The following is a 20,221-nucleotide window of genomic DNA, read 5'->3' as shown; positions in this document are numbered from 1 at the left end:
ACTGGCATGGAAGTTGCAAACAAAATGCTGCTTTTAGTGCCTAAGCAGGCTTCTAAACTACAATTAAAGCTACAGATCATGGTATAAAATGTACTTTGTTCCTGGTGTAAAAAGAATTACGTGCTTCAGTATTGATTTGTTAGTAATCAAAGCTGAGATCAATTCAGATTCTCTTCTGTGGAGATGAAAACACCTTTATAACTTCTCTAAAAATTGTCATAGCTTTTCAGGAAAGAGGAAACATTTTAGACTTGAAAAAAAACTAAATGTAAGGCAGAGTACGGAGAACTTGTCAGTTAGATAACATTACAAAAGGAAACAAGCCAGTAAACATAAAATTAAAATGCCTACTCAATGTATTAATGAATTCAAATGGGATCTGGGTGAGTCTTTCTGTATAGATCAAAGGCAGTTGGGCAAAAAAAACTCATAATCTGAAAATCCACAGAAGAGCCAAATATGTGCAGCAGAACAGAGTGAAGTGGAAATAAAAGAGGAACAGAAAGAGGCTTGTCCCATATTGACAGCTGAGTGACTGCAGCTGCTCCAGTCCCAGGGGGTTTATTTATTTATTTTTCTTTTGTAAACAGCTGTGGGGAGTGAAATGGCTGTGACATATCTGCAGTGCATCTTGTCGTGCTAAAAAACATGGCACGTTTTAAACTATTCCTCTAAAATCCAGCGAGAGACTTGTCGCTCAAAGCCAGCATAGCACCAAGCAGTGGGTTTCCCCGCTCCCCTCATTAGATGGCCTTTTCTCCCCCAAAACATTGGCTTAAGAAGTTTTTTTGTTTTTTTTTTTTCTCCTTCAGCGCTATGTGGAGGCCCGTGCTAAGGCTTTCTTCCAAACAGCTTGCAAGAGCAGAGGCAACAGCAGTGCCTGAAATCAGCGCCGCCCTCCGCGTCATAAACCAAACATTTCATCCTCACTCCATTAAAACATCAAAACAATGGTCCCCGCTCCTTCACTCCCCTCTCCATAAGGGCTCGGCTGCTGGGGATGCTGTGGCCGCTGCATTTACTACAGCTCGCGCCCGCAGTGTAACCCAGCGCCTGGGTGATAGCAGAGTGCTCCCCAAGCGGAGCATCCCAATCCCAGAGCACCTCCCCAGGCAGAGAGCAGCGTCCGCCTGTGTGTTCGCGATGTACTCGCCTGCACCATCCGCCACTGATTCTTCTCTCCCGTTGGTCCCACAAAAAGGGAAACTCCTAACAGGCTGCCGTGGCTGAGAATAGGCTTGTTGAATTTGTTAGGTTTATGCTTTCCCAGTAAGAAAGTCAGGGTGGCCCAGAAGACAAGCCATGGATGCTGACGTGAACTGCATCTTCTTAGAATCATGGGATCACAGAATATCCCAAGCTGGAAGGGACCCTCAAGGGTCATCGAGTCCGACCCCTGGCTCCACACAGCACCACCGAAAAATCAGACCTTATGTCTAAGAGCATCATCCAAATGCTTCTTGAACTCGGGCAGGTTTGGTGCCATAACTGGGGAGCCTGTCCCAGTGCCCAACCACCCTCACCCTACTTCTAACAACCCATCTTCCCTGGAGAACCATTTAGCACAGCTAAAAGTGTGACTCACACAGACCATGTCATGTCCCTAGGCACCAAGGCTGGACTCCAGAAGATGCTCAGCAGGGACAACTCCGTGGTGCGCTCACAAGCACGCGTGTCCTTGGGAGCGGTGTCCCAAGATAAGCAGTGGAAAAAGCATTGGCAAAGGTGGCATCTGCTGCTTCAGCTTGAGACTCGGTTATTTAATTATAGCACTAACCAGAGCTAAAATTATCTTCTGAACTTGCTGGAAAAGGAGAACGGCTTCAAAGAATGTGATCACATCCAGGAAGTGCTAATAGCTAGATATTAATGTGAAAACAGCATCAGAGAACAGCACGGCCAGCTCCTGTTTATCCACAGCCGGGAGAACTGAGCTCTTAACCCTGGCTATACTCTTAAAACCAGAACAACCTTTCCCTGACAGCATTTACTCATTGTTGTCTCGGTTTCAGCTATATCTGTGTTTTCTTTCCCCAGTTACCCGGTTGACTGTGCTCAGAGGAGCATGTAGAGGAGATGGCATTCCCTCTGGATCTGTGGCTCCCAACTCGTAGGGGGAAAAAAGAAAAGAAAAAACAAACACAACTGCACCCTTAACTCCCATAGCATAGTTTTCACTTCTGCCTTAAGATACAGCTCATTCACATGAGGGGAAAGGGTGCGATTGCATCCACGGGTGATGACAGCCGGCCACCTATCTGGGCTAGATATAGCGCAAAGACGGCTTTGGGTCAGTTGAGCTCGGCGGTGAGCGAGGCGAGTCAGAGCAAGGCAGCAGGCTGATGTGGGAGTCTGGCATCTCAGCCAGCGCGATTACCCTGTTGTCCGTTTTTCTAGCCAAGATAAATCCTAAACAGAGGCAGATGGGAGATCTGTAACCTTTATGGGACATTTAGGTACAATTCAAGGGGGTGATCGCATTTCAAAGACACAACGGGTTCCAGTTTGGGCTGCTTTCCTTAGGATGCACTCGCCACTTGTGGGAAATCAAGTAAGTGGCTCCCCACCACTCATTGTCACCAGAAAACAGGACTGTCCTTCAAAATGATGATCCTTTGTGAACGGTAACTACAGCAATTACTACCCACAGCAACAAGAGGACAGACTCAGTTGATACAAGCAAAGAGAAGGTGGCTTCAAGAGCCACGTTCATTCAAACAAATAAAGCTGATAAAAGATCTGAGGAAGAAAACATTTTGATGTAACAGCTTTCATTGGGCTGTCACTACTAGAAGTGACCAGAGCATTTCCTTTAGCTCCAATGGGTTTTCTTGTGAGCCCTAACGTACATCAATATTTGGGAGAGTTCCCATGCTTGCTCACCGGGAATACAAAGTGTCCTCTAGAAACACATTTTCTAACTGAATAAACTCAAAAAGGTCTTCTTGGTAGATGTTGGTAGGAGCAGCACGTGTAAGGGAATGGGGTACTTTGATACTGCCAGTGACAATACAGGAGAGTCTCAGGTAAGACCCAAATTCACAATTATTAAAATCCAGAGCAATCAAAAGCTAAGTCATAGATGCATTTTGTGAGAGGATAGGATTGAGGAAATCCCGAGAGAACATAACCATCTCTTTATGTTGCATCTTCAGCTCCACACAGCCATCTTCCCCCGGCACAAAGGGCTGTACACGGTACACACTGCTGGGAGAGGCTTTCTGGGACTGCGTCTCCAGTCCCATCTGACTACGATGGCACCACGGCCCCCCAAACGGCAGCACATCCCATAGGTTTGCTTGGCATATTTTAATTGGTGGAGAATTTCACCTGTTTTCCAAGTGAATTCAGTCTCTGTTTACAGAAATTATGTAAGCTCAACATCTCAGCATGATTTACGGACAGTTCTTCATGCTGGAAAGGGAGGACAAGCAGAAAAGCAGCTGATACAAAACCCCGTGGGTTTGACCATAAGTAATTGCATCCCTTGTCAGCAAAAGCTCGGCCAAGCCTGTTGTCCCACGTGTGTGCACCCACAATGCTTCTGCATCACGAATTCCGACTTTCCCTCTTTTCAAATCACTGTCTGCTGCGTCAATCTCAGTCTGCTGCTATTATTACTGATGCTGAAGGAATTCAATAGCCATTAACCGCTAAATGTAGACTAGCAGGAGCCCACTGTTACCGATACAGCTATTTCCAAAAAGACAAACAGCACCAGCAGGCTCACAGATTGTAACGGCTGTTTCACATGTTCTACAGCAAAGAACAAAGTGTCTTGTCTGACAATTCATGACATGTGGTTTTCATTAAATAATGATCACAAAGCCACTTAGCATTCAGCTCAAACACGTATCCAACTGCATACTCCAACGACTTACCTGTAGACCGAATTGAGATTTCAGTATTAGAGGTAGGAAGAGGCATGCAGTGTCCCCATCTTCTACAGAGTTCATAATTTCACATTCTCCATCATAACTCTCTCTCTTGAAGGAAAGTTTGGACTTCTTCTTTTTTTTTTTTCTTCTCAGTGCTTGCTCTCTGATGGGGAACTCAAGTAAGAACAGAAGGGAGTCACAGCTTGTGCCAGCAGACTTGCGTTGCAAACATCTAACACAAAATACTCATGAAAGTACCTCACAAATAGTGAGCAGAAGCACAGAACATTTAGTGTTTTACCCAAGATCATCTCAATCTGGAGAGTAGGAGCTTTGACAAATGAAATATGAGTAATATTGATTTTTAATTCCAGTGTTACCCTATGTGCAACGCCCCGAGTCTTGCTCTAAACAACCTCAAAGCTGTGCAGAACCAGCTGTGTCAGGGTCTCGTGGTCTTCACAAGCTCACATCAGGCTGCATTTGGCAATTTGGGGAATGCTCAAGGAAGACAACGCTCTCCAGCACAGGCTGTACCACACAACCCAGAACAGCAGAAGCCACCAAATCCCACACCATTCTAAATCCTCTAGGTTACATCACGAGCAGAGACCAAAAAGGACCAGGACAGGCCAGTGCATCAGATGACATTTCCCCAACATCTAACGCTTACAGCAGCACTTTGCAAAGTGTTACCTAAATGACAAGCAAGATTTGTACCACAATTTCTACATCTTCATTTTTAGCACTAGTCACAAAAGAAGTGATCTAAAAATAGCAAGAAAATATTAAAAAATGACATATGATACACCAGTCCTTCCTCTCTCAAAGACATGTAGAGTCAGCTCACCATTACAGATCAAAGGCACACCATGATACAGCCCAAGGAAGTCTTTTCAGGAAAATGTGAAAAAGCATTTTAAAATGCTACTTTTTTATTATTATTGTTTTCAGGATGAACTTATTGGCAACTTTTATGTCAATACAAAAGTTCTGTTATAATCTTCAGTAAATACCAAATGATATTAAGGTGATTAACTTTAAATTACATCATATCACAGCCACGTAACTGCCAGGAGAGATTTATCCAGATCAGCTAAACTGAACTCAAACTTCTAAAAATCATTTTCCATGAATGCATTCACTATCTTTCAATTTTGCTTTAATGTCAGTGTGTAAATTTACAATGCATTGTTCGCATATGGCACTAGAGGTGTAATAATAAATTCCATAATGCTTCCACTTCAGGGGTTTTGTAGAAACACATTGCCTATCAGTTACACATACACTGGAGTCTGAGATGAAGAGTACAAAGCATCAGGTAAATTAAATGACTCTACAGCCCTGAATGTGAAAGCTACTCGAGCAGAGAGGAGAGAGGCCAAGATGATACCTTCAAGAGCTCCTCAGAGAACAGTTCCATAAGGTGATCGCTGGATGGGTCAGACACAAAATGATGCCACCTGCAACCTGCTGCTATTTCCACTTCACGTTAGAAAAAAGAAAAAAAAAGAAAAAAAAAGAAAAAAAAAGAAAAAAAAAGAAAAAAAAAAGAAAAAAAAAGAAAAACCTCTACAAAATTGTATGCCTGCCTTTCAACAGGAACTGTATCTACAAGCTTTATTTTTATCCCAGACATATTGCAGGCTCCCACTTAAAACTGTGCTCTCTTTGAACCCTTACGCACAACCAGTGCACACAAAAGATTTTGGTCGTGCCTGGTGCATTTTTTCAATTCCACCAATAACATTTCCCAAGGCTAATTTTTCACTTTAGGACAATACTAATTAGAGGAGGGACAGTTCATTTTCTTATTTATTTATTTATTTTATTTCTGGGAAGTCCTTTCATCCTGTGTTGGATATCAAAGAAGCACAGTCCTTTCTCACTATGTTCAAGCCTAGAAAAAGAGGTAATGGGATTTTAATGAACAGTGCTTATTAGCGTTCTTTTCCTAATCAGTCTAAGTTACACATTCAGAGGACAGCAATGTAGTAAGACTACGCTTGGTCTATGGAATATTTGCTGAACTGCTAGCACCAAAGGAAGCAATGGAGCTGTAGCCATGTCTTCTCGAATCCTTGTCTGAAAATGTTGAGATATAACTTCTCTTTTTTTTTTTTTTAATTTCATGTTCATGAAAGTGCCTATAGATGAGAGACGTAACATTATTTTAAACACCAGTCCTCCATGAAGACACGTGGGCAGACACTATGTACACATCCTAAGAATTCACTTGGCTGGCAGTCTAGATGATTGCCAGTGTAGTCCAAGTTCAGTACTTTTGTGTTGTGTTGTTTTTTCTCTTTTACAAAGGACCAAACACATTGTTCTGTAAGAGAGACCTTGAACTCTTCAGTGTCTTCTCCAAGAGAGGTTGATCTCATCACCTGCAGAAGGAAACGCTCATGTTCTGCGTTACACGAACCACTTGTCCAACTCTCCTTTCTCCTTTCCCACTCCAGAAACTGCAAGAAAAAATTAAATTTAAACCATGTTATATTCTGCTACGTTGCCATGCAGCTGGAGCTGTCAGCCTGCCATGCTTCTTCTAGGTCTGCAACCTGACTCAGGGGAAGTCAGGTGGGTCAAAGTGGCAGGAATTCCCTCCGAGGAGATAAATCCCGGCAAAAAATCCTGTGGGCCCATGGCGGATGGAGAATCACATGCCAGCTCTTTAATTAAAATTACAGCAAGTCAAATAGCTGATACTTTTCCCCTCTCCTGGTAAGGGGGATGAGACATTGTTCACAAGGGTGTTCTGCCGTGCTTCACTGATCAGCCGGCAGGCTAAGTCCAGGAAGAGTTTTTCCACATTATCCGATTCTTTCGCTGAGGTTTCCAGATAGTACATGTCCTGTGCTTCGGAGAACTCTGCGGCTCTTTGCTGGGAGACTTCCCTCTTATCGGCTAAATCAATCTTATTACCTGCATTGAGGGAAGATTGTAGAGAGGGAATTAATTTGACTTCCAAAACAAAAGAAACAGAAGTTGATATGGGATGAAGAAGAGTTCGGTGCTGTACGTATGCAATAGATAGGGCTTTCGACATGAAACGCTTAGTGCTTGCTCTCCCCTCCAAATAATGGATTCCCTGATACACAGGCCAGGTTCATTTAATATCAGCTCACTTAATGGAACACGCCCTGTGAACATCCAAGTCCGTCAGCTTTAATTTAGTACTAGTGCATCTGTTTGCTGCTATCAACTGACATTAAAGAATTTCCATTTTAATATCTATTGAAAATTCTCCTGCTCTGGCTCTGAGGAGCACTTAAAACGTCAATTATAGCACGTGAGACACTAAGTGTGATATTTCTCATGTCGTTACAAGCTTTAAAGTCTGGTGCAGAAGGCTGCTTTCCTATCTTAATTAAATATCCCTGCGACTGATTTGGCTGCTGAGGCTGGAGCACAGACAGGCTCGGGGGCGCTCACAGAGCGAGGTGGGGCAAGGAACCAGCCCCCTGCTTCAGAGAGCTCATTTTAGCAGGGAGTTGATTAATGCCTCCAGCAACCATCTGATATGATTACAGCCTATTACAGACCACTTCACTTCAAACATGATGTCTTTGCCATAAATTAATCTTACAAAGAAGGTAACAGAGCGGGGCCTGTGATAACAGGGGGCTGTGTCCAGGTTCTCGTCAGGTTCGGGAGGAAACTTCTCCTGGCCTTGTGTCTGGAGCTGGTGTGAGAACCAGCAGGAGAAGACTGCGCTAGCAAGCCATCTCCCATTGCCCTTCTTTCATCCAATACTCCCCTTCTTTCCTGATGAAGCAATTTCTTGGACAGACTGTATACACTGCAGTTACTCTTTCTAAACAAATTCACACTCAACGTAAGCACTTTATGGGTGTTACCATGTTTAAAGTGTGTGCTGTGGAAGTTATTTATATTTTATGCTGTAGATGCTGATAATTAACTTACTGTTCCCTAAAAAATCATATGTACGTTTGTTAGTCATTTATTATTTCTGAGCCATTTGTACATGTGTCATACTCTTCTTCTGGAGTGTAGTGAGTTTCTTGTATGGCAGCTCCTTAAATCCAAGACTCACTTGCAATACCATTGGGGCATGTAAAGCTCAAAAGACCTTTAAAGACACCTTAAACATATTTTATCATCCTCTAGATTCTTCTTTTAAACAGCAAACTATTAAAGGAAATGATGACACTGCAATATGAAACTTTCCAGCTTTCCCCAAGTTATTTTTCTGTTATTCTTTGTATATTCTTGGGCCTTTAAAAGCCAAGTTCTGACTATCAGATACTGAAAGCAGAGCACGCAGAAGCATGGGTAAGCGAAATAACCTTCACCTTGCAAATAGCAGACAGATGGCCTGGGGTCTGTTTTAGCTTGAGTTGAAGCTGCTAGATTAACATGGCATTCAGTATTTATTTTTAGGTTTCCTAAAATCCAGGCAAAAATAACCAGTTTTCCAGCTCTGTCTTACCCATGAATGCTAAGATCCACAGAGCCATTGCATCCTGGTCTGGTTCCCACATCTTGTCCCACTTAAGCCAAGACTCCATCTGTCCTCAGCTACGGGGTGCATCAACACACAAGCATCACCAGCTTGAGCAGATCCTCATATATTTGTGGAGATCTGAGCTGGGAGTCACAAGGGATAAGCCTGCATTCTTAGCTCTGCCATAATCAGTGCTTCAGACCCCTATGGGACCGACCCGAGGGAAGTATCCACCTCTGCACGCAAAAGCCTTAAGGCTTGAGACGGGACCAGACTTTGAGAAGCAGCTAGGGTGTCCTGAACATCTCCACCATCATGTTGGGGAAGTCTCCAGGAGGAATGGTCCAAGCAGGTGGGTTTAAGGCACCAGCTGCGACCTGCACCCACACACGGTTACAGCTGTTTTATTTGCACCGATTTGAGCCTCCTGCACCTCCACGTCACGCAGATAGTGCTTCTTCCTCCCCCCAACACCTCCATCTGCCACCAAGTGCCCTCCATTGCAGCACCACCCCGCTAGGGAGGCCCCTGACTTACCCACTAACACGGTGATGACCTTATTGCTGGCGTACTGCTCGATTTCTCGCAGCCACTCGGGGAGGCATCGGAAGGACTCTTCGCAGGTGATGTCGTAGGTGAGTATCAAGGCGTTGGCACTGCGGTAGTAACTCTGCGTTATGGACCGGAACCGCTCCTGTCCTGCCGTGTCCCAGATCTGCAGCTTTTGGCACAACAAGGGAAGCAGGGAGAGGAGAAAAAAATAATCACTTTTAGTTTTTTTTTTTACTTGGTAGAAGCACTGTTTTGACCTAAATGCCTCCAGGGTACAACCACTGCTGTGAAAGCACTTAGCTCTTCTCCCCTTTGGCTTTCCATCCCCCGAGCTTTTTTGCTTGTTTGTTTCCATTTCTGCCTTTGCAGATTGAAATGCACGGCACAAAGTCAGCTGGCATTGCTGCTGACTTCCCTGGCAAGCTGCAGGTCCGTCAGTGTTCATGGGCCTTGCAGCATCTCCCTCGGCCGGAGCTGCTGGCCTGGAATTACAGCGCAGGCACCGGAGGCAGGTCTCCTCTCTCCTCCTTGCCCTGCAGTCCAACCCACAGCAAGTTCTGTCCCAGAAGGAATAAGGAAGCCACTCCTGTAGCTCCCGAAGTTATTTATTTATCCCGAGATGGTGCACTGAAGGGTGGAAACCACGGGAGTGGACACAGCTTGGGGTTGCAGCTGAAGGCTCATCCAAGGACTCTGACACGTTTCCTCTACAAAACTTCAGACATCCCACCCAGCTGCTCGCCGCCTTCCTTCCTGATGTGTAGAAGTGACTGGCATGTCCCTAACTATAGCTAAGAGGTCATGAGCTTAACCGCTGTTTGGCAAACTCCCTGGGTCCAGAAAAAACAACATTCATTTCCCAATACGAAACAAACCCGCACCGTTTTTGTAACAACCATCTGACAGCTTTTGGTGGCTCATCAAAACCACAACTTTTCAAAAAGCAGGCAAAGAAAAGCATCCAAAATGAAAACATTTCAGCATAAAAGAGTATTTCTCTGCTTCAGATTTTATTTTTTAAGCACCCCTCCCTGGAACTTAGTATGCGAAAGGCTGATTTCTAGCCAGAATCCTGTGTACTTTGGGAAGAAAAAGTTAAAAGTATTTGAGATTTTTTCCGTACATACAGCAGCCCATAATAGAGCAAGCCTTGTACTTGCCCAGTTCCAATGTCAAACTATGTCAGCTACTCATCATAAATATGTGAGCTTGGAACAAGAGCCCCCATTAGCAGCCTTCGGATGTGGGGTATGATTCTGAAAAGGTACATTTTTGCAGAGAAAGGAATTTGCTGCTGGCTCACAGCCCCTGGCACCTTTGAGTTTAATCTCTCAGCATAGCTGTGTTTAAATAGCTGAATATGGCACCTGCAGTTAGGGGCCACACAAAACCAGGGGTGACATTACTTGCACTCAAAATTCAGATAACAAACGAGTTCTGTTTAAAACAAACCAGCCTACAAACTCCAGCAGATGGAAAAAACACAGATAATTTTGTTGCTGTTGTTGTGCAGCTATTTCCCAGGAAAAATATCTACCGGTTGGTCTAGCGGTTAACTCTAGTTAATAAACGCATTGCATTTATTGAAAAGATCTCTGACAGATTAAGACTTGATGTGACCATGCTTTTCCACCGCTTGAATGTAACGGACTTTAAAATCAAAAGGGGGAGAGGGTTTGTAGCTGGCCAGGCCTGTGACTCTCCCTGCAAAAAACAAGTCACCTGGATGTTAATTTTCTGGGAGCCATGCTTTCCTCTCCCCCGCCACCTGCATGCACGTTTAGCTCTGAGCATATGGACACTTCCACCGAGTGCAGTAAGATCACAGGTGCGTGCAGCGGAGCCTTGTGTTTGCAGCAGTGAAGATGCTTATCTGTGACTGGCACTGTAATTACTATCGAATTTGTGTAGCCTCTCAGTACACACATTGCACGTATTTTTGGTTTTGATAGAAATGATCAGACATATTTAAAAAAATGCAAAAGGCTGTCTCAGTTTATCTGTCAGCGAGCCTTAGTAGCCACTCACATCTGAAATAGCTTGCACACAACTCTCATGCTAGCAAGGCTCTCTCCTCTGACTTTCAAATGCAATTCTAAAGCTGGAAAGTATTTTTCCCAGAAATTCACACACACACACACACACGCACGTATATATATATTTTTTTTTAAGTCTTAACACCTTCTTGGTGAATGGCTCTGCTCTGACCCTGGATCCCAATGCCATGCAGGACATGCTGCCCGGCACTGAAGCAGTCACAGCTTGGCTCTGCTCCATGAGCTGGTGCCTCGTTTGACTGAGATGTCATTTTTTCCCCTCTCAGCTCTGAGTCATCCCTGCTTTTCCCGCTTATTAAATGTTTACTCTCACTGGCGCTGCTTGCTCAGAAAGTTTCAGCTACAAGCTCAGTCCCTGCCTGCACTGATGCAAGAGGCAGAAAGGAATCATTTTGCCTTTCAGACTCTGTACGACGTGTTCAAACACCAAAATGTGTGCTACTAAGCTTCTTCCCACACTGCTGTCATTGTGGCTGAGCTCTGGTGACTCCAACTTACTCCTCTGGTGGGTGGTGGGAGTGGGCTTTGAACACCCCAAATGGTGCTCACAACCTTCTCTTAAGGAGTCTGCATCCTCAGTCCAAGCTGGTGATAAACAGGATCGAGTCATGGGAGCAAGGAAAGGACAGGTGTCTGAAGAGGATGGGAAAACCTTCCTCCAAGATTGCCTTTTTCCCTCTAAGAGAGTCTCAGTACAGTGGGATTACACCAGGTATGTAACAGAAAAATGATCTCCACCTTCAGTGGAGTTCCACCAAACTATGCACTGACAGCACGGGAGCCATGTGTGATGCTCAGCACTTTCCTGCCTGCTGCTCTGTCCCACAGCAGCATGTCAAAGGTTAACTCAGCCTGTATCTGATGAAGGTATCTACATCTCCTGTCCTCCACCTGCTCAGGCTGCAAGGCCTTTTGGTCAAGGACCATCACTTGCCATAGCAAATGTACAGCTCCTCGTGCAGCAGGGTGGCAGCCTCTTAATACGCTTTTAAAGTCTGATTTCCATCCAATTTTCTACTCCAAAAGCCTCTGCACTGAAACATGGGTGGAAAAAAATACAGAGCTGAAAATCTGCACAAGTCCACTGTTTCCATCCCATCACTTGCACGTGCTTAAAAATGAGTCTCAATCCACCCAGCCACTGTCACACTGCTGCCACTCTCCCACCTGCTCATCACTCGATAAGATAAAGGCATCAAGGAAAAAAATGTTGTTTTTCACTTCAATACCCACGGGCTTAATGCAGGAAAAGTAATTCCAGGTGTCAGGGACCCTGGACACGTTGACATCGGAGGTTCATTCTCTTCTCCCAACTTCCAAATGCCACAATAGCTCTGGTGAAAGCTCTGCTAATGACTTAAGCAGTGCCAGCCAACGTCTCTGAGCACTGGAACTGAACCATGGATCCCATTAAAGCATTAACCTGGGCCCTGGTGTGTTTTGGCCCAGACAAACTAGCTCCCTGCCAAGCAATACCCAAGCCAGGTTCAGGAGGTAGCATGGGACAAGGAGTTTCCCGGTGATGATTTGGTTGCAACCACCCTATCTTGGAAGCTGAAAGAGTCAATAGTGAGACACTGCCCTTCTTAGTTCAACCTTTTGACCAAAGCACCAATATCGTAAACATCTCCACTTCTCTCAGGTCTGTAACTCAACAGAAGTGGGAAACAAGCCTTCGTTCTTCAGAACCTCACCAGCCCAGGAGCCAGACATCTCAGGAGCTCACAAGAGAAAACCTTTATCAGGCACATCCCAGTGGGAACTCAACAGATTTCATCCTACCAGCAGAGCAGTAAATGGAGGCTGCATTGAAATGCTTCTTTGTGCTTCCTCAGCCCCAGCCAGGCACCATCTCAGTGCCTTCTGAGCAAGAACAGAGCTTTGCAAGATCTCAGAATCATAGAATGGTTTGGGTTGGAAGGGACTTTAAAGATCATCTAATTCCAACCCCCTGCCATGGGCAGGGACACCTCCCACCACACCGGGTTGCTCAAAGCCACATCCAACCTGGCCTTGAACACCTCCAGGCATGGGGCATCTCCCCTTTCCATGCTCCTGATGGTGCATTTTCGAAGACATGACAGGCAGCCCTGGACCTTCCAGCAGCAGGCACGCTGCAGCAAGAAACCCAAAATACGGTGCCACCCTACGAGTTTATATTGAAAACCATCAGGTTCCTACCTTTACTTTTTCACCGTTTATCTCCACGGTTTTAATCATAAAGTCAACTCCAATCGTGGCACCTTGGCCTGGTGGGAAAAGCCCCTGAAAGAAAACACAGTTTTGTTGAACAAGTTGTGTAGCAAGGAAAACTTCCTTCTGAGTGCCCATCCTTACTCTTTCCCATCCCTACTCCGCCCTTGCTCAATTCTCTGGACACTTAGAAGAATACTGAAAGGAATTACACTGAAAGATGTGCCTGCTTCCTCCACCACTCAAAGCAGGGGGGACAGACTCCAGGGCAGGCTCTGCACACTGATCCATCTCCACAGCATCCATCAGAAGAAGGCACAAAATCCACTGCCACCTCCTTGTTATGGGGAGCTAAACAAAAGACCACATTTCTCCAGTGCAAAGGTAACTGTAATTCAACCCCTAATGCTGTTGCAAGCAGCTGACTTGAAAGGTGGGAAAACAAACAGGAGGAGAAAAGGAGGATGTATAAAGGGAAAAAGGAGAGGGGAGAAACTCTCCTGCTTCTGTGCACTCAGAAAAGGCAGGGGAAGGGCAGGCTGGGTCCCTCTGACCCAATTCTCCATCGCCTTGAAAGAGATGAGGAAAGGTCCTGCCACAGTGAGGAAAGGGATCCCCAGGGCACCCCCAGCAGCTCCTGAGTGGCCAGATCCTGCTCCCAGAGCACAGCCCGTGACTAGCAGTGCTCGATTTCGAGAAAGGAGCAACAGCCAACCGAACGAAAACAAGCAGAGCTTTCTGATTTCTGGCGTCCCAGCCTGCAAAGCCGTGTTGTTTTTGGGGCACATCAATCCCCTATAGCAGCAGCAGCGCTGCCAAAGTGCAGGCAGCAGTGGCGGCTGCAGACGTCGTGGTTAACCCTTTGGGACTAACCAGCTTCATTGCCAGCAGCTGGTACAGGCAGAGAGCATGTTTAACATCACTACAGTTTTAAAACTTAAACTGACGATTCCCAGTAGGGACTGCAACAACAGCAACAAAAGAAACATAACTTGCATTTTAGAGTACACCATGCAAACTCTTCTCTGAGCCCAAATCACAGACGCCTAGTCCTCTTCCTGCTGTTCTGTTACACAGAAGAAGGGAAAACAGTCCTCAAACCTTTGCATTTGATTCATTTTCCCTAATCAGGCAGACAGGGGCTCAGCTGGCCCCCACTGTTACCGCAAGCTTTTCAGGAGCCGGTGTACGTAAAGCCACAAATGCAGGGAGCACAGATTTTTCCCAGGCAATGCAACATCTCCTTTTGCTGCCAGAATCACACTCCACTGCTTCAAACCATTATTAAACGCCCCTGGTAACTCTTCAGGTGCAATCCCTGGTCTGATGTTTAACAGAAGACCCTGGGCTGACAGCCCAGGACCCAGATTATTTAATCATCTACTAATGGACAACATGAGAGGGAGCTTAGTACAGCAGCAGCCTGGTCCACCCTGGAGGGATGGGATGAGAAGGTCCATAGGAAATGCAACAGGAGGTCCTTATAAACCAGAACCCCAGCAAAGGCACACACTGCACTAGTTACTGATGCAGTGCTCATGCTGGTACATCACCACGGGTGATATGGACGCTGCAAGCATGGATAATAAAAGCCTGTGGAGTGGGGGTGCTGGTGGAGAGCTCCATGCTCCCACGCGATGCCCCACATCTGGCAGGTGCCCAACCTTACCTGCGTGAAGCGTCGGACCAAGCAGGTCTTTCCCACACCGGCGTTGCCGATTAAAACAATTTTGAAGAGGAAATCATAATCTTCCATACTCATTTACGCAGCTGCAAGAGAGAGAGGACGTGAGACAGTGTGAACCAAGGCGGTGGCCAAAGCTGCGTCCCCCACGCTGAACGTCCAACTCTGCCGCAGGTTGGCTCTGATTTTTGACTCCCTCCCGCTGGGGAAATGCCCTTTCATTCCCATTGAACTTTATTCCTCCAACTATCAGCACAAAGGTCTCCCTAGCATGCGTGTGGCTCCCCAGATAAGGGACAAGAGCCCTTCCCACCCCGCCCCAGTGGCAACACGCAGGCAGAGTCCACCTGGGCCAGCAACGTCAGCCGCTGCACGGCCGCGGCCAGTTTTTGGCTTTCGTGCCGTCCCGCGAGTCATCGATGCTGCTTTTCAGCAGAGCAGGGATTGGGGAGGGCACAGGGGCAGAACAAACAGGGCAATTGGTTAAAAAATAAAAGCAGCGGTGTCGGCTGTAAAGAAAAGTTCATTTGCTACAATATTAGTAGGGAGTGGGGGGTAACAGTTTGGCTGAAGTATATTAACAGAGGACTTAAAAAAAGAAGAAGAAATAATACATACTACTAATAATATTGCAATTATGATGATGATTTTTTTTTATAGTTTGTGAGGATAAAATTGTGAGGATTGGTATAAAAGCATCAAACGGGAAGAGAAAACAGAGGAGGCTCAGGGGAACCCAGCTCACACACATTCCTGTGCAACCCCCTTGCCAGGATGCACAGACTGGCTTTTTGGCAATGTGTCAGGACACAGGCAGCATTGCCTATACGGAGGAAGACCCACCAGGCTTCCTTCAGTCCCATAAAGCACGGGAAGGACCAAGCAGACCCATGCAGCTTGCTGCAGCTGGGCAAGGAGCGAGGGATGCACCTCCGCCTCCAGAGCACCCAAGGGTGCTGCAGGCACTGCGGCCAGAGGAGGGGGTTGTAACCATCGAGACAGGCGGAAGAGATTCAGTCAGAGATCTGGGGCAGCCAGAAAAGCCCATGGTACTAAGGGATGTATGTGGTTTTGTGATGGGACTCTGTAGGTCAGGTGGACGGTTGGACTTGATGATCTTGAAGGTCGTTTGCAACTGAGATGATTCCACAATTCTGATTATATGACAGGGGAGCAGAAGGGCAGTGTCCCAGCTGCGTCAAAGAAAATACAGATATTATAGCTGGTGTCAAAGACCTGTCCTCAGGACTGGTCTGGAGTAATGGCATAGGAGAGTAAAGAGACAGATCCACAAGCCATCAGTTGGGATATCTGAGTACGGTACCTAACCTACCTGCACATACAGATTATGGATGAGGAGACAGAGCCAAAGCTGGGAAGCACAGAAGATGGAGGGTGGTAAGGAAAAGGCAAAAACAGGGGGAAAAAAAGTATTAGGGAATTGCCATCCTCAGTCAAGCCCCAGATTGCTCACAGAGTTGCGTCAACCCAACAGAGCACACCGAAACAGCTCTCCAAGCACCGCCTGATGGACCTGAAGGCAACAGAGGCGTAACACTGATGCAGCTGCTTGGTGTCTATGTGACCCCTGACCTCTCCAGGAGCCTTAAAAAAGGCTAACCTCACCAATCAGTGACTAATGACCTGCACCACGTTAGCAGGAGGTCAGGAGGGACGCAGCTGAGTCACTACAGGGACGCCTCACCGCTGAGCTGGAGCTACGGTCACCTGCGCGCTGCCACCACACAGCAGCAGCTGGAGCAGCCCTGAGGATGCTCCAACCTCGCAGGACCTTAAAAGAGCAGGCTTTAAAAATGCTTAAAAATGTTTTCTGGGACTGTTATGCTGTGTAATAGCTTTGTACTTCCATGCCTGGCTTTCCCTGGACGATAAAGACAGTCTTAAGAACATGCTGATGGTACTCACAATCAAGGCTAAATGTCAATGCACGGCTTCAAGCTTTCAGACAAGCCAACATGAAGAAAAATGTGATCATCTACTAAAAGCTATTTCAAGACTAACGAGACTTGCTCAGCACTAGATAATTATCCCTGGGATTCTTCAAATCCCGGAGGGCATTGCTTCCCTGGAGCAATTTCATTTATATTACTTGTACCCTAAACAATCCAACATTCAAATTTATCTTCTCGGGAAGCTTAAAAATAAACTTCCTCTGCAGATCTCTGAGCTCAGAAACACTAAATGGCTCAGACATACCCTAGAGTTATGTCTGATCCCCTTCATTAGGCTCCAAGACTAATCATATGTGATAATGACCCCAAACTGGCACTGAAAGAGAAGCCAGGGACATAAAGCACACGGTGCAACAATGAGATTAAATGCCAGAGCTAAAGCGACATAAAAAGGGTACGGTGGAAGTGGGGGCATGGGAGGGGATGGGGGAAAGTAAAGGAGGGGTAATTTTGGGGGGGAGCGGGCAGCTGAAGCTGACCATCGCTGCCCTATCACCCCCATCCACAAAAACTGCTGTTCCTCCCTCGTGTGTGCCCACACCCGCAGGCACCAGGCAGGCAGCGCCGAACAGAAAGGCATTGCATCAGTTACCGTTACGAAATCGCCTCCTTCGCAACTCAGCCTTTCGGCCAAGTGACCTTTCCTGCTGACTCAGCCTCCCGCAGCCCTCCCGCTCCCCGGGGAAGATGTGTCTCAACCTCTGCCCGCTCTCCGCTCTCCTGCCGGGAACGCGGGTCTCGGCAATACATCATACATCACTTCTTTTTTTTTAAAAGGATATTCTTTTCTTCCTTTTCTTTTATTTTTTCTCCCTTTTTTCTTCTCTGTTTTTTTGTGCTTCTAGGCACAGGGCTCTGCCTTGCATCAGGACATTGCTTTAGGGCGCTGGGGCCGCAGCTGCCTGTCCCACCCTTTGGCACAGACAAAACCCTGCAGCAAGGGCAGGGAACAGGATGCCCACCCATGCCTCAGCAACCCTTCACCACCAAAACATTTGTTTAAACCACCACTCTCATCAGAAACTGGGCCAGCTATGGCACAGAGACATGCCCTAGCTTGCGGCAGGACAGAAAACCAAGTTTCACGGCTGTTTTTCCCGGGGGCAGTTTGTACATTTCGCACCCCAGCCAAGCCCCAGCTGCTTGTGCCTGCCATGTGCTGCTCCCACCACTTGCAGGTCAGGCACGGATCTCAAAATGAAGGAGTTTTGCAGGGTTTTATTTAACCGGGGTCACTGCTCTGCTCCGTTTCAGCACTCAGCCCCTCACGTGGATTTTGTGGGGCAGGAACAAGTGGCCAAGATGGGTGACTCGAAGCTGGGGGACCACCAGGCGAGGTGGTCTGCCCACGGCTCTGCAGCCTGGGAATGGCAGGATACATTCCAGGCTCAGCTGATTGTACTGGGCAAGACGATGCTCCTGGTAAATATTTTTCAATATTTAACCCTAACTCACCCAGAAGGCTGTTGAGATCTATCCGTAACGAAAGCACACAGAAGGGATGGGTGCTTTCACCCCTTCTTCCCCCTCTGCAAGCTCCCACAAGCAAGCTCACAGGGAGACACACAGAAAAGGATGTGCAGAAGCCATGGGCTGCCTACCCTGTGCAGTGAGCACCGGTGGGATCCAGCAGTCCTTCCCCCTTCACCCAGAGCCTCAGTTATAGAAACTCTCCTGTAAGTGTGGTCAGCAGGACCTGGCCCTCTGCTTTACCTTGCTATGGGCTCTTCACTGCCTCTAAATGTGAAAGCACAGCTGATGGAGGAGGGAGATACACCCCCGTCTGCTTCTGATCACCATGTGCCACGAGGCAAGGAGCTTATCTGCAGTGAAGACATGTTTTACAGAATACGATTTTCAGGCATGGTTTAGTTTATTCCCCAACATGATGTCCTCTCCCTGCATTTGTTCCATTCACCTATTAGTTCTCCCTGATCCACTTCAGTTTACTTCACAGTATTCACCATTGCCCTCTCTACCATCTGAACCATTTATCTTCTTTTTGCAGTGATTTTTCACCCATTACCTTGGACGGGCACAGGGGGTTCCTCATCTCTGACTGGCTTTGACCATGCCATGCTCAATCTCTTTGAGGAACAAATAAGCGGCAAAAACATGAGGCAGAGGTTTAAAAACCATCTGGGAGATGCTAATGGCTTTAGAGTGATCGAGTCCTCCTTCAAATGGATGAAACTCCTACCCTGCCTGTCCCTCACCAGCTTTTTACTGGCGACTCTTTATAGTCCCTGCACAAAACACAAGTACGAATGAGGTTTTCAGTTAGTGAAGAAATCCCTGGCACTTTTCTCTCAACTCCTTTGCTTGAGGAAGAATTTCCACCTCTAGGCTTGACAAGAGCAGGCTCTAGGACGATGGTTTTGCCTCAGCTGTTTTGGCTCGTGGAGCCAAAAGTCAAGTGGGAGACTTCAAAAGAGCAAGCCTGTCTTGGTCAGCCACAAGGTGTGCCAACCCCTGCCTGCAACCTCTCCCTGAAGATCACCAGATAATGCGTGCTCAGGAAACACGAACAGCCTTCATCTGAAGTCAAAAATCTTTCATGTCTTAGAGAATGCTTCAACACCTTTGTTTTAGAAAAGCAAAACAGAAATAACTTCTTGTTTCTTTATCCCCACAACATTTCAGTCCCTTCTGAGTTGCAGAGGCTGGTGAGTCCGCGGAGCCGCGGTTCCAGCTCTGTGGGGCCAGGTGACAACCAGAGCAGGGAGCACATTGCAGAGCATGGCATCGTCATCTCTCCCCACCAGTTCCACTCATGGGTTTTCAGTTCCTGCAGCCTCAAGGCGTTTCAGAGACATGGGTATGTTCAGCAGTGGTCAGGGGACCACTGTCTCCAAATCCGAGCTGGCTTAGCGCAGCCAGCTGATGCAGATCCACGCACGGTGTCTGGTCGTGCACGGCTATCCACAGCCTAGGGTTCAATCCACACTGCAAGGGCTTCTCCCCGTTTAGGGACAAAGAGTGAAACTGAGGCACTAAATTAAGCCAGGCACCGCACTAATATGCACCCCAGCCTTATCCCACCTCACATCCTCACAACACACATTTACCAGCTACTTCGACTAGACACAGAGGAGAGTCTGCAGCCTCTTCCACCTGCTGTATCTATCTGGTAGGTCAGGGTGGGTTTTGATGTATTTACACAACTCAAAGAAGAAATATTTTCTGCTCTTCATCATCCAACAGCTATAAACAAAAATAAATTTACCTAAACAACTGAAGTTCAAACGGTAGCTGTTTTGTATACAGATATTACGTTGAAGGCACATGCCGTATGACCCAGAAAATTCATCGCTAAGGCTAAGATTTCAAGCAGAAAATTATTCCTTGCAGGCCAGAAAATTGCAGGGGACTCAGCTCTGGACATGCTACTGCATTACGTAAGGCAGGATAAA

General features: G+C 46.6%; 1 protein-coding gene across 2 annotated transcripts in view; it reads right to left on the bottom strand.

Annotated features, from left to right (window-relative positions):
- Positions 1-4,795: 4,795 nt before the first annotated feature.
- The window catches only part of RAB30 (RAB30, member RAS oncogene family), a 43,051-nt gene continuing 27,625 nt past the window's right edge, over positions 4,796-20,221 (bottom strand). For both annotated transcript variants that reach the window (XM_083796710.1, XM_083796711.1), the window contains exons 2-5: positions 14,821-14,921; positions 13,140-13,223; positions 8,887-9,070; positions 4,796-6,806 (exon numbers count right to left, since the gene is read on the bottom strand). In XM_083796710.1, coding sequence (XP_083652836.1) covers positions 6,556-6,806; positions 8,887-9,070; positions 13,140-13,223; positions 14,821-14,913 — 612 coding nt within the window. In that variant the 5' untranslated portion in view covers positions 14,914-14,921 and the 3' untranslated portion in view covers positions 4,796-6,555. The remainder of the gene's footprint in view (positions 6,807-8,886; positions 9,071-13,139; positions 13,224-14,820; positions 14,922-20,221) is intronic.

This window comes from Anser anser (genome assembly GCF_964211835.1).
Source record: "Anser anser genome assembly, chromosome: 1".
Taxonomy (NCBI): Eukaryota; Metazoa; Chordata; class Aves; order Anseriformes; family Anatidae; genus Anser; species Anser anser.
The sequence above is the reverse complement of the archived record's forward strand: the minus strand, read 5'-3'. Positions and strand labels throughout refer to the sequence as shown.